Raw genomic sequence first — 12,380 nt, 5'->3', positions numbered from 1 at the left:
GTGAGGCTGCTGTGCCGACTCACAGAGGATCCGGCTGTCCTCTTCCGTAATCCGCAGACCCTGCCAAGCCAGGCCCCTTGGGGCAGGTCTGGCCTGGTCTCTGCCTCCTTTCCTGTTCTATCTCCTTGTCTTGGAGACAAAAGCCAGAAGCAGGAGGTATCACTCACATGTTCAGGCCTGCCCTGTTTTCCAATCTTGTTTTAGCCAAAGAGCTCCAGGGCCAGGCTGCAAGATGCATTGGGCTTACCATTTCCCGCTCTGTTCCTGCTCTCTCCGAGTAATTCCCTCAGACGCTCTTGGTCCCTGGCTGAACTCAGTGTTTCTAAAATGAGGTTAGACCCAACTCCACAGTGAGATTGAATTTCTGGGGGACCCTTGTCACTGGTTCTCCTTCAGAGGCCCACCTGGAGTGCAGCCCTGAAGGCATCATGCCCCCAAGTCAGGCAGAAAGGACTCAAAGACACCTCACTCCAGGAAATAGCTCTTTACTGAGTCAGTAATACTATGCAGAATGGTATTATCATATGTGGAGAGGAGAGTTACATGGCCGTGGGGTGTGCAGTGCAAACCAGTTGCACATCCAGGACAGTCAAGAAGGTGCGGAAAGGCTTTGAGCAGGGAAGGGCTGGCCTCTGGGTCCGTGTGGGAAGGAGACAACTCTATGCCCTAACCTTGCGGGTGGGCGGGGGGTGCCTGAATCTGTTTGAACATGAAGGCAAAGCAGCTTTAGAGTGTAGCCAACAGGAGACCTCCACCCTGTGGGGTGATTTCTCAGCGCCCCTCTCTGCCAGCGTGTGCAGGAAGTTGGTGGGTGCCAAGGAGTAATGACAGAGGGGGCCTCTGTGGGTGTCCAGGCCCTTCCCACTCCTAGTCCAGCTGGCTGCCCATGCAAAGAGGGCTCGGGCCGTTGTGGGTCCTGGTGGGACCAGGTTGGCATGCAGCTGTGATCAGGAGAGCCATGTGTGGGAGGCGAGAGCTGCCCTGTTGCAAGGGGTTGGCCCTTCTGCAGCCTGATCCTCCCCATCACTCCAGAGGAGCCCCCTTGGGGAATGGGGCAGGCCAGCCTCAGGGATAGCAAGGGAGGCAGCTGTGCAGACAGAACCTTCTGGCCTGCCTCTGTCTCCCATCTCCACTCAGGCCCAATGTTCCAGGGCCTGCAGAGTGCCCCCATGCAGATGCAACTCCTGCTTGAATTCCTTCTGGGCTGCTCCTGAAGGGCAGAGGCAAGGATGAATCGAGGAATTTTCTGGACACGTGAAGAAATAAATGTTGAACTTTTCAGGGGGCGCTGTGTGCAAGGCCAGAGAATGTCGGCCTTGTGGCCCCACTGTGCTGTGACAGACAGGGACAGCTCCCAGGTATGCTGTTCCCCTGCTTATGGGGAGGGTCTTGTGGTTGCCAGGTCTACTTTGCCTCTGGAGTTTTGGCAGTAACGCCCCACCTGCAAATGTTTCCTTGGGGCTTTTCAACCCCGGGGAGCCCTGGGAAACTGCTGGCCAGCATGGGTGCCCAGAGACAGATGTGAGACCTTCCTCCCGAGGTAGCTGCCTCCCTGGCAGGCTCAGTCACAGGAGAGGGGGTCTTCCTCTGCCCTCTCCTCCTGCCCAGCCAGGGAAACCCAGTTGGCCCACCTGGCCAGCAGAAAAATCTGTGTGTATGCATGGGTATATATGTGTTTGTGCGCACGGATATGTGTGCAGTGCATGTGTGTGTGTGGACGTGTGTGCATGCATATGTGTGCATGCGTGAGTGCCTGCATGTGCTGCATGTGTGCATGCATGTGTATGTGTGCATGCATGTGTGCATGTGTATGTGTGCATGCATGTGTATGTGTGCATGTGTGTATGTGTGTGTGTGCGTGTCTGTGTGTGCATGTGCACATGTGTGTGTGAGGAGGGGCTGCTTTCCTATGGCACAGTCACTATGGGGGAGCCCAAAGCTGCAGGGTCAGCCCTGGGGACCCCACTCATTGGAATCAGAGGACCACAGCTGTTGGTAGGTGAGGCTTTCTGGGGCCTGGATCTGCTCTGCGCCCCTCCGGCATTCTGTGTGACAGTGGCTCTGCCACAGCCCTCCTCAGTAGAAGCTCTAGCTTCCTGGTGGACCTGGAGGCCCCGGGAGACCAGGGGGACCCTGGATCCCTGGTTCACCCTTAGGCCCCATGGCCCCCCGCTGGCCTGGTGACCCTGTCTTCCCTGCGATTCCCGGTTTTCCCTGAGGCCCTGAGGGCCCTGGAGACCCCGGGGGCCCTTCTGGCCCTGGGGGCCCTATGTCCCCTTTTGGGCCTGGCTGTCCTCTTGGCCCTCCAGTTCCAAAGCTGCCCTTTGAGCCTTTGAGGCCTGGGAAACCTCGAGGGCCAACAGGGCCCCTTTCTCCCACAGGCCCGGCCTCTCCAGGTTGCCCCTGAGGACCCTGGGGTCCCAGGGGGCCCAAGCTGCCGGGGTCTCCTTTCGGGCCTCTGCCGCCAACAGGCCCTTTCACGCCCATATCTCCTTTGAGTCCTCTTGGTCCTGGAGGGCCGGGGGCACCTGAGGTTGGAGAGAAGATGGGAGAGGTCAGTCTCTCAGGGGCTCCCCACCTGAGGCTCACCCATGAGCAGAGTGGGCATGCCAACAGCCCGAGGGTCGAACAAGTCCAGCGGACACTCATTTCTCACGGCAAGGCTTGCCGATAGCGCCACACACACACTGAGGTTAGGGACCGAGGGGCTGGCCAGCTTCGAGAAGAGGCCAAGGTTGTCCAGGATTGCCTGTCCCGCTCTGAGGCCAGTCTGACCTCCTGACATGGTCTTTGACCACTGTATTCACCCCCACCCCACCCCCATGACTTCTCAGGCATTTGGGAACAGGGTTCAAGTCAGGTGACATGGAGGAGAAAACTAAGAAAGTGGGGCATGAGAAATAGGTGTGTCCCAGTGTGAGTAAGTGGGCAGAGTGACAGCCCAGAGAAAGGTCAGTACCTCCAGGAAGCCCACCCTGATCACCCAGCCTCTTCACTGAGCTCTTAAGGCTACTACGTTGTGAGTCTTTTCATTGACACATAGAAAGAGAAGTCACCGCACAGTGAAAGCAAACACTGGGTACTATCCGATGGGCCCTGCTAGACTGGGCAGCCCTAGGAAGATGGCAGGAGCCACAGCTCACATCCTAGCCCTGGACACAGAGCCTGGAATGCAGTTAGGAAAACTCAGTATGTGCTTGAAGAGGGTGATTCACTAAGCAGCCATGGACCCTCCTGTGAGCCTGGCTCTGCGTGAGGGCCTACGGGAGTTGCCAAGATGAAGATATGGCCCTTCCTTAAGGAGCCCTGTCTAACACCCAGGACAGGGGTCTGATGACCTCACGTCCTTCTGGCTATGTGGGTCTGAGAGTCTCCACCCCTCATAGCTGTGCCAATCCTGAGGACACAAGGCAGAAAGTGGGCCTCTCGGGGGAAGGGATTCCGCATGCTGGGAGCTGGGAGCCCTCCACTGCCGTATCCAGTTCTGCAGCACAGGCCCCTTCATCCTGGCTGCTGCTACCTGAGCCCTCTGCTGCGCCCCTCTCTGTTTTCTTCCCAGAGTGTTTCTAAGTGGAGCAGAGTCAGTGAATACATCCTTTATTATGACCTAAACTGGAAACCAGAGCCCAGACAGAGTCAGCCCCACCAGAGCCAATAAAAACCTTCCAGTCGGTTCCCTGCCACCACCCGCCCTTGCCCACCTCCCGCCACGGGGAAATGGCCCTGCATGGCCCACGTGGCCTGCCAGCAGCAAGGCTGAGATTCCATTGTTGAGTTAACCAGGGATGAAGGGTGGCCAGCAGCAGTGGCAGCAGCCTGGCCTGAGAGAAGCCGGGAGGCAGGAGATGCCCTTGGCCTGCAGGAGCCCCTGGCAGCTCAGCAGCCAGAATGCCACGGGCCCAGGCTGGTGCCTGCGCAGGAGCCACCTCCCCACGCTGGCAGGACCTGCAGGGAACCAGCACAGCCAGAGCGTCTGTCTTCACCCTACCTCTGCTCCTGGCGCCTGGGCCAGCTGAGGTTTGGAAAAGCAGAGAGCCGTACAGAGGCGGAGAGGCCCCCCGAAGCTGTCGGCGGTGCGGCAATGCTGGCAACACTGTTCCAAAACTCAGATTTCATCCACAAAATTGCGTGCTCACTCAGCTTCCAAGGGCCCTGCAGCTCCATGACCCCTTCTCCTGCCACTCCCTCCTCCCTGTCTGGGTGGGCACTCGCCTCCTCCCTCTGTCCCGACTCCTCCCGGGCTCACTTCTCCCCCAGGGCTGGTCCCCAGCTCCCTGGTACTCCACTCTCTCCACTCTCACCTTCTGGGTGGACAAGTTCACAATCCCCATCTCCAGCCTTGACTCAAGAAAAGCCTGAGAAGACTCGCTGGGACAAGGACGCCCCGCCCTGCTCCTACACACAGCTGGGGCCCCCTCACCTTCTTCTGGAACTCCATTCTTTTCTATGCCACCATCTTTGGTGGACAACCTCTCCTCCCTGTTCTCTAAGAACACAGCAGCCAGCTGTGAGGATTTCTTTCTTTTTCAGAGACAGGGTCTTGCTCTGTTGTGGCTGGAATGCAGTGGCACAATCATAGCTCACTGCAGCCTTGACTTCCTGGGCCCAAATGATCCTCCAACAGGTGCATGCCACCATGACAGCTGATTTTTTTTTTTTTTATTTTTTGGCAGAGATGGGGTTTCACTATGTTGCCCAGGCTGGTCTCGAACTCCTGGGCTCAAGTGATTCTTCTGCCTTGGCCTCCCAAAGTTTTGGGATTGCAGGCATGAGCCATCCCACCTGGCCTATATCTGTGATTTCTAAGGGATTCTATGCCAGCAGCAAAGGAGAAAAAACTCTCCCTCCTCCCCACCAGCCCCCTCCAGCTCCTCTTTCCCGGGAAGCTCTGGGGAGTCTTTCCCTAGGTGTGGAGGCCCAAGTGCCCACATGTTCCTGGTGGATGTTTGTGCAGAAGCCTCAGTCATATCATTCCCTTCATTGCCCAGGAGCCGCAGCCTAGCATGAGTGGAGGGAGGATGCAGGGAGAAGGGTTCCCTCCCTCTCTATATCCACCCCTAAGCCACAGCTGTCGTTTCTGACCCCATCTCTGAGAACCCAGATGGGGGTGGGAGGTGTCCCAGTCAGCAGCCAGGAGGATAGAGTGGACGATGTTATCGGGGGCCTGTCTACATCTTGTAGGCCTCCGCGTGGGCTACTGATGGGTGCCTGTGGTGCCGACAGAAGCCTCCCTTGCTGCCCGTGTCACGACTGGCGGATGGAGCTGCTCGGTGCTGGCGTGCCAGTCAGCCCTGCTCACTCTCTGCCTGCTCCATGCCTTCTTGAATCTCCCACAGGGTGGAGAAGGGAGGGACATGAGAGCAGTGACATTTGCCAACTTCGTCGAGTGTCTGCTATGTCCCAGGCAGGAGGCTGTTGCTCCATTTTACAGATGACAATGTAGGTGCAGCGGGTGGCCACGTGCTCAAGACCACAGTGCTGGCGTCAGGATTCCAATCCAGACCCGAGAGGCTCTAAGACCCAATCTCCTTCCCCCATGCTGCTACCTTGGCTCCTGTGCCACTCCCAGCACTGCCTGCAGGAGGGAGAGGCTGTAATCCTAGGCACTGCCTGGAGGAAGGAGAGGCTGCAATCCTGGGTACTGCCTGGAGGAGGAGGACCCCAGAGCCTTTTTCTAAAGAGTGCTTTGGGGTCCCCACTGAGTGAGAAGGGGACTCAGAAAGCTGCCTTCCTTAGGTGAGCAGGGCCCCACCTGCCCTCCAGGCCAGGCATGAGTCATGCCGGCAGAGGACTGACAGCAGGCATGACCTGGTCTGGCTAGGGAGGAGGTCAACAACTGCAGTTTAGTAGTTAGTGTGGGGGCAAGGAATGTGGACAGAGGCTGACCAAGGCCCCTCCAGGCCGGGGTGCCACTGACCTTGCCAGTTACAAGGCAGGGGTGAGGGGCAGAGGAGAGAAGGGCTAGAGAAGGGCTAGTGGCTGTTCTGAGCTGAGGGAAGGCACTTCAGGCCACCAAGGAAGATGGGCAACAGTGGCCAAGGTGCGTGGGAAGGAGAGGGACCGGCACACCCTGGAGTCCGGTGGAGGGGGGCGGCCATGATTACTCAGGAAGCCACAGGCTGTAATCAGGCTTTCCAGGCTCATTAGGGTCCAGCCACAGCTGACCTCACGTCTGGGACCATGGAGTGGCTGGCTCTGTGGTCTGCGCTTGGGGTAGGGAGGAGGGGGTGGGGTGAGCAGAGGGCCCAGTGTGTCGGGCATCAGCACTGCCCACCCATGGGAGGGGCAGTGCATGGCCCAGGAGGAGCCCATGGTACATCTTATGGTCAGAGGCAACTGGCCAGCTTACAAGGACAGACGAAAATAAAACAAAGGGGTGCCTCTGGAGGGACTGGCCTGGTGCCGTGGGAGGCACATTGGCGTGGACATCAGGCACCCAGGGTTTGAGACCCAGCTCTCATATTAGCAAAGCGGGTGGCTGGGGTTCAGGCTCCCCTCTGCTCCATGAGAATATTGGCCTGGCTCAGGGACTGTCAAACTTGCTTGTTGCCAACTGAGGGCTGTTAAAAACATGCCCATGGGCTTCGACTTCTGCTTACGATGGACTAGTTTATGACAGATTCAACCTCCCACGGAGAACAAACAGAGCTGTTAGAGAAAGACCAAAACATCTTTCTGGAGGCTTTGGAGGGATACCAAGGTCCAAGATCCCAGAGAAGAGAAGACTCGTTGAAGTCAGCCTGACATCTTTTCCCCTCCAGGCATTTGTGGTTTTGTTATTGGTTTGTGCAAAGAGGCTTAGAAACCAACAAAAGGCTGCAGCTATTAGGCTGAGAAGCTGAGTGGAGTTTTCAGCAGCATCACAGGGCTGAGAGAACAAAAACTGGGTCAGGGCCACCAAATCCTCTTCACTGCCACCTCCGCAGCTAGCTCCTTTGGCCTGAACAGCAGAATGACATGACAGTCTCTGCATTTTCTCCTTCACATGTAAACTCCTGAACACTTCAGCGTGGAAGTAGGATGGAGGGTGGTGCTTATAGAACACATTTGCAGATTGAATCCCTTTGTATCTTGCCCACCTTGGGCTTTTACCTTTTGTTCACACTTCCATTTATTTATTCGCCGAGCAAACATTTCTTGTACTTTGCAAGAGCCAAGCACTCTGCTAGGTCCTCGATGAGTAACACAAGGAGCCTAGGTCTCCAAGCAATTTAGCATCATAATAACCCCTTATGCAGGGCGCCCTTTCATATTTTACGAGAACTTGTTGACACCCATTGTGAACACTGATCCTCACAATTACCCTATGGGATACAGGCAGGAAACGCATTAACATTTCTATCCGCAGATGAAGAAACTGAGTTCAAAGTGTGGCTGCGTGTGATGGCTCATGCCTGTAATCCCAGCACTTTCGGAGGCCGAAGGTGGGAGGATTGCTTGAGCCCAAGAGTTTGAGACCAGTCTGGGCAACAAAGTGAGACCCTGTCTCTACAAAAAAGAAAGAAAGAAACTAGCCAAAAGCCCCGCCCCAGATCATTTAGCTAATAAGTTATGATGGTTTTAGTCTACAATTCCCAAATGATAGTCCTAGCAGGGACACAGTCTAGCACAGACACTGAAATTACCCTACAGAGTAGGAAGAGATAAATATTTTATGACAGACACAAACACTATGAAAGTACCACAGTCTTTCTGTTGAGTAAATAGGGGCTTAGAATTAATTAGAGCTGGAACGGTTCTCAGAGATCAGCTGGTCTTACCCCTTCATTTACAGATGAATGAAGCAGAGCCCTGGAGGGATGAAGTGATTCTGCCTAAAGATCCAGAGCACATCAGAAGCCAGGCTTCTTGCCTGTGCAGTCTCAGAGTTCCAACCCTTCCATCAGGACTTGGCACCTTCCACATGGCTCCGGCCACTGCAATCCCTCCCTTTATTCCAGATAGCCGCTCAGTTCCGGCCAGGTGGAGACCTCATTGCCAGCTCCTGTGTCACAGCCTGTCTGTGCCTGTCTCTGGATGAATGAATGACTGACCAGGTCCCCAGAGAAAGGGATGTGCACTGTGTCCCGAAATTTGCTTTCAGATGTGAGAGATTTTACATGTGGTGACTTTAACAACCAGGAGAGAGGCTGGCCAGTAGACACAATTTAAACAAATGTGCAGACGTTGAGCCAAGACTCAGGTGTAGCTCAAACAGATGCCCTGTTTTGCTCTCCACGCATGACTAGGACTCCTAGTCATGGAACTCCACACATGAAAACTCCACGCATGACTAGGACAGCAGCAAGTGTAAATTTCCAAGAGTACTATTGGTTATACTTAGAACTGTTCCCCTGTCAACACTTTTGGCACCATCTCCCTCTTCCCCACTCCCTGCCCCACACCCTATAGCTCAGCAGGACCTGAGCAGAAATGTCTTGTTGGCATCTACAAACTCATGCTCTGGGCATCTCCTTTCCTGGGTGGGCACTGGATTGTGTGCATTTCAGAGCACTGGGGAGGGGTCAGGATTTTAAATCAGAGTGACCCTGTGCTTATTCCTTTAAACTCCCTCCCCCATCCTCAGATTACTTTTCTATAAATAGAGGCACCAACATCTGCCTTGTTTACCATGCAAGGGTTGTCGTGAGGCTGAAATAAAACAAAGTGTGTAAATGGGCATTGTAATCAGGAAAGCTTTAAATTGCCTTTGTTCTTAGGTTGAACTCAATGAAACCACACACTTGCCAGGGGCTGAACCATAAGAACTATTTACTAATGCCCTTCCCTGGAACACTGTGTCCTAGGGGTCATACACATACATATTTTAGGTGAAATACTGTGGGAAGATTTCTGTTACCATGTCAGGGGACAGGAAATAAATTTGATGAAAATTCGAGAGCCTTCCACCTCAGTGAAATTTCCAGAGGTCAAGTGGAATGGTTATGTGGAGGCAGATATCCCTTCTAAGGTGAAGGATTAGTTGTTGCATCAGGCCCCTCCTAAAACCAAAAAGAACGCACAATGCCTAGTGGGCCGATTTGGACTTCGGAGGTAACATATTCATCATTAGAGTGTGTATTTCTACTCATTTGCCAAGTGACCTGAAAAGCTTCTTGTTTGAGTGGGGCCCAGAAGAGGGGAAGGCTCTGCCACAGGTCCAGGCTGCCATGCAAGCTGCTTTGCTGCCTGGGCCATAGGACCCAGCAGATCCAGTGGTGCTTGAGGTGTCAGTGGCAAGTAGCGATATTGTGTGGAGCCCTTGGCAGGCCCCTGAAGGTGAATCACAGCACAATCCCTTAGGATTTTGAAGCAGCCCTCCCATTCTCCATAGATAACCACTCTCCTTTTGGGAAACAGCTTTTGACCTTCTACTGGGCCTTGGTGGAGACTAAACACTTAACCATGGGCGACCAAGTGACCAGTGGTCTGAGCCACCAATCATGAACTGGGTGGTAGCTGATCCACTAATCCATAAAGTTGGGTGTGCAGAGCAATACTCCATCATCAGATGGAAGTGGTATACATGTGATCTGGCCTGAGCAGGCCCTGAAGGCACACGTAAGTTACATACAGAAGTGGCCCAAATGGCCAGGGGTCCCGCTCCTGCTACCCTGTCTTCTCTCTCCCAGCCTGCACCTGTGGCCCCATGGGGAGTTCTATATGATCAGTTGATGGAGGAAGAGAAGATTCAGGCCTGGTTTACAGATGGTTCTGCAAGATATGTAGGTACCACCTGAAAGTGGACAACTGCAGCCCCGCAGCCCCTTCCCGAGACATCCCTGAAGGACAGTGGGAAAGATAAAGCCTCCCAGTGGGTAGATCTTTGGGCTGTGCACCTGATCGTTCATTTTGCTTGGAAGGAGAAATGGTCAGATGTGTGACTACGTACTGATCCACGGGCTGTGGCCAATTGTTTGACTGGATGGTCAGGGACGTGGAAGGAACATGATTGAAAAACTGGTGACAATAAAATTTAGGGAAGAGGTCTGTGGACAGGCGTCTCCAAATAGGCAAAAATACTGAAGATATTTACATCCTATGTGAATCCTCACCAAAGAGAGATCCCAGCAGGGGAGGATTTAATAATTAGGTGGATAGCATGACCTATTCTGTGGATACTAGTCAGCCTCTTTCTCCAGCCACCACTGTCATTGCCCAATGGGCTCATGAACAAAGTGTGCATGGCGGCAGGGATGGAGGTTATCCATGGGCTAAGCAACATGGACTTCTACTCACCAAGGCTGACCCAGCTATAGCCACTGCTAATGTCCAATCTGCTGCAGCAGAAACCAACACTGAGTCTCTGACATGGCACCATTCCCCAGGGTAATCTGCCAGATACCTGGTGGCAGGTTGATTACACTGGATCATTTCCATTATGGAAAGGGCAATATTTTTACCAGAATAGACGCTTGCCCCGGATATAGATTTGCCTTCCCTGTACACAATGCTTCTTTCAAAACTACCCTCCGTAGACTCACAGAATGCTTTATCCACAGTCATGCTATTCACACAGCATTGCTCCTGACTGAGGAACTCACTTCACAGCAGGCAAAGTATGGCAGTGTGGCATGGAATTCACTGGTCTTACTATGTTCCCATCATCCTGAGGCAGCTGGCTTGATAAAACAGTGGAATGGCCTTTTGAAGACTCAGTTACAGCACCAGCAAGGTGGCAGTACCTTGCGGGGCTTAGGAGTGGTTCTCCAGGAGGCTGTATATGCTCTGAATCAGCATCCAATACATAGTGGTGTTTCTCCCAAAGTCAGACTCACAGGTCCAGAAATGAAGGGGAGGTAATGGCAGTGGCACTCTTATTCTTATACTGGTGACCCACTAGAAAATTTTTGCTTCCTGTTCCTATGACCTTATGTCCTGCTGGGATAGAGGTCTAGTTCCAAAGGGAGGAATGCTGCTACCAGGAGACACAACCATGATTCCACTGAACAGGAAGTTAAGACTGCCACCTGGCCACTTTGAGCTCCTTATACCTCTTAATCAACAAGCAAAATAGAGAGTTCCTGTGCTGGTGTGGGTGACTGATCCTGACTGCCAAGGGGAAATTGGACTGCTACCCCACGATGGAAGTAAGGAAGAGGATGTCTGGAATATAGGAGATCCCATGGGGTGTCCCATAGTATTACCATGCCCTGTGATTAAGGTGAATGGAATATTCAACAACCCCACCGAGGTAGAAATACTACAGCCCAGACCCTTCAGGAGGGAAGGTTTATATCACCCCAGCAGGTAAAGAGCCAGGACCAGATGAGGGGCTTGCTGAAGACAAAGGGAATACAGAATGGAGAGTGGAAGAAGGTGGTGATGAATACCAGCTACAACCACGTGACCAATGACAGCAACAAGGACTGTCACGGTTATGGTATGTCCTCCTTATATTTTATTGTATTTCTCCATTCAGACATTCTGAATGTAATGAATCCTTATTTTTTTAATGAATATATCTGTGTGTGTGTATAGCCAACAATTTTGTTTTCTGTATTGTCTTATTCCCTTATTGTGTAACATAACATGTATCTACTTTATAGCATAAATATTGTTAACTTTACATCGTAGTATTTAAGTTACAGGGTATAAGCAAAAGAATAAAATTCACTCAAGGACTTTAACTCCTCTTCAGGGGAAAGTGTGTGTGTGTGTTTGGTTGAACACAGGAGAGTTGCATCAAATTAGGTGGAATTATGACCTTACTGTTGTCTTTATTTGGAGATTAAGTATGGTTTAAGGAGATGTGTACAGGTGCCAAGTTGACAAGGGGTGGGCTTGTGATGGTTAATTTTATGTGTCACCCTGACTAGATCAGATATTTGGTCAAATATAATTCTGGGGCCTTCTGTGAGGGTGCTTTAGGATAAGATTAACATTTAAATAGGTAGCCTGAGTCAAGCAGATTGCCCTCCCTCGCGTGAGCAGGCTCATCTAATCAGTTGAAGGCCTGAATAGAGCAAAGAGCTGAGCCTCCCCCAAGTAAGAGGGAATTCTTCCTGCCTGATGGTCTGCAAACTGGAATATCAGCTCTGCGGATTTTGGACTTGTCAGCCTTTCTAATTACAGGAGCCAATTCCTTATAATTATCTATCTATCTATCTATCTATCTATCTATCTATCTATCTATCTATCTATCATCATCATCTATCATCTATCTATCTCTATCATTATCTACCTATCTCTCTATCTATCATCTATCTATCTATATCTATCTTCTATCTATCTCATCTCTATCATCTCTGTTTCTATCACCTCTCTCTTTCTCTCTCTCTCTCTCTCTCCATTATTGATTCTGTTTCTCTGGATCTATCTATCTATCTATCTATCTATCTATCTATCTATCTATCTATCCATCTTTCTATCTATCTATCATCTCTATACACTATTGATTC

The 12,380-nt window shown here is 52.2% G+C and overlaps 1 protein-coding gene across 1 annotated transcript in view; it reads right to left on the bottom strand.

Annotated features, from left to right (window-relative positions):
* Positions 1-469: 469 nt before the first annotated feature.
* SCARA3 (scavenger receptor class A member 3) overlaps positions 470-12,380 on the bottom strand; it is a 38,253-nt gene continuing 26,342 nt past the window's right edge. Inside the window, exon 6 of the mRNA XM_030817015.1 lies at positions 470-2,528. Coding sequence (XP_030672875.1) covers positions 2,089-2,528 — 440 coding nt within the window. The 3' untranslated portion in view covers positions 470-2,088. The remainder of the gene's footprint in view (positions 2,529-12,380) is intronic.

Source organism: Nomascus leucogenys, chromosome 8 (genome assembly GCF_006542625.1).
Source record: "Nomascus leucogenys isolate Asia chromosome 8, Asia_NLE_v1, whole genome shotgun sequence".
NCBI classification, from domain to species: Eukaryota; Metazoa; Chordata; class Mammalia; order Primates; family Hylobatidae; genus Nomascus; species Nomascus leucogenys.
The sequence above is the reverse complement of the archived record's forward strand: the minus strand, read 5'-3'. Positions and strand labels throughout refer to the sequence as shown.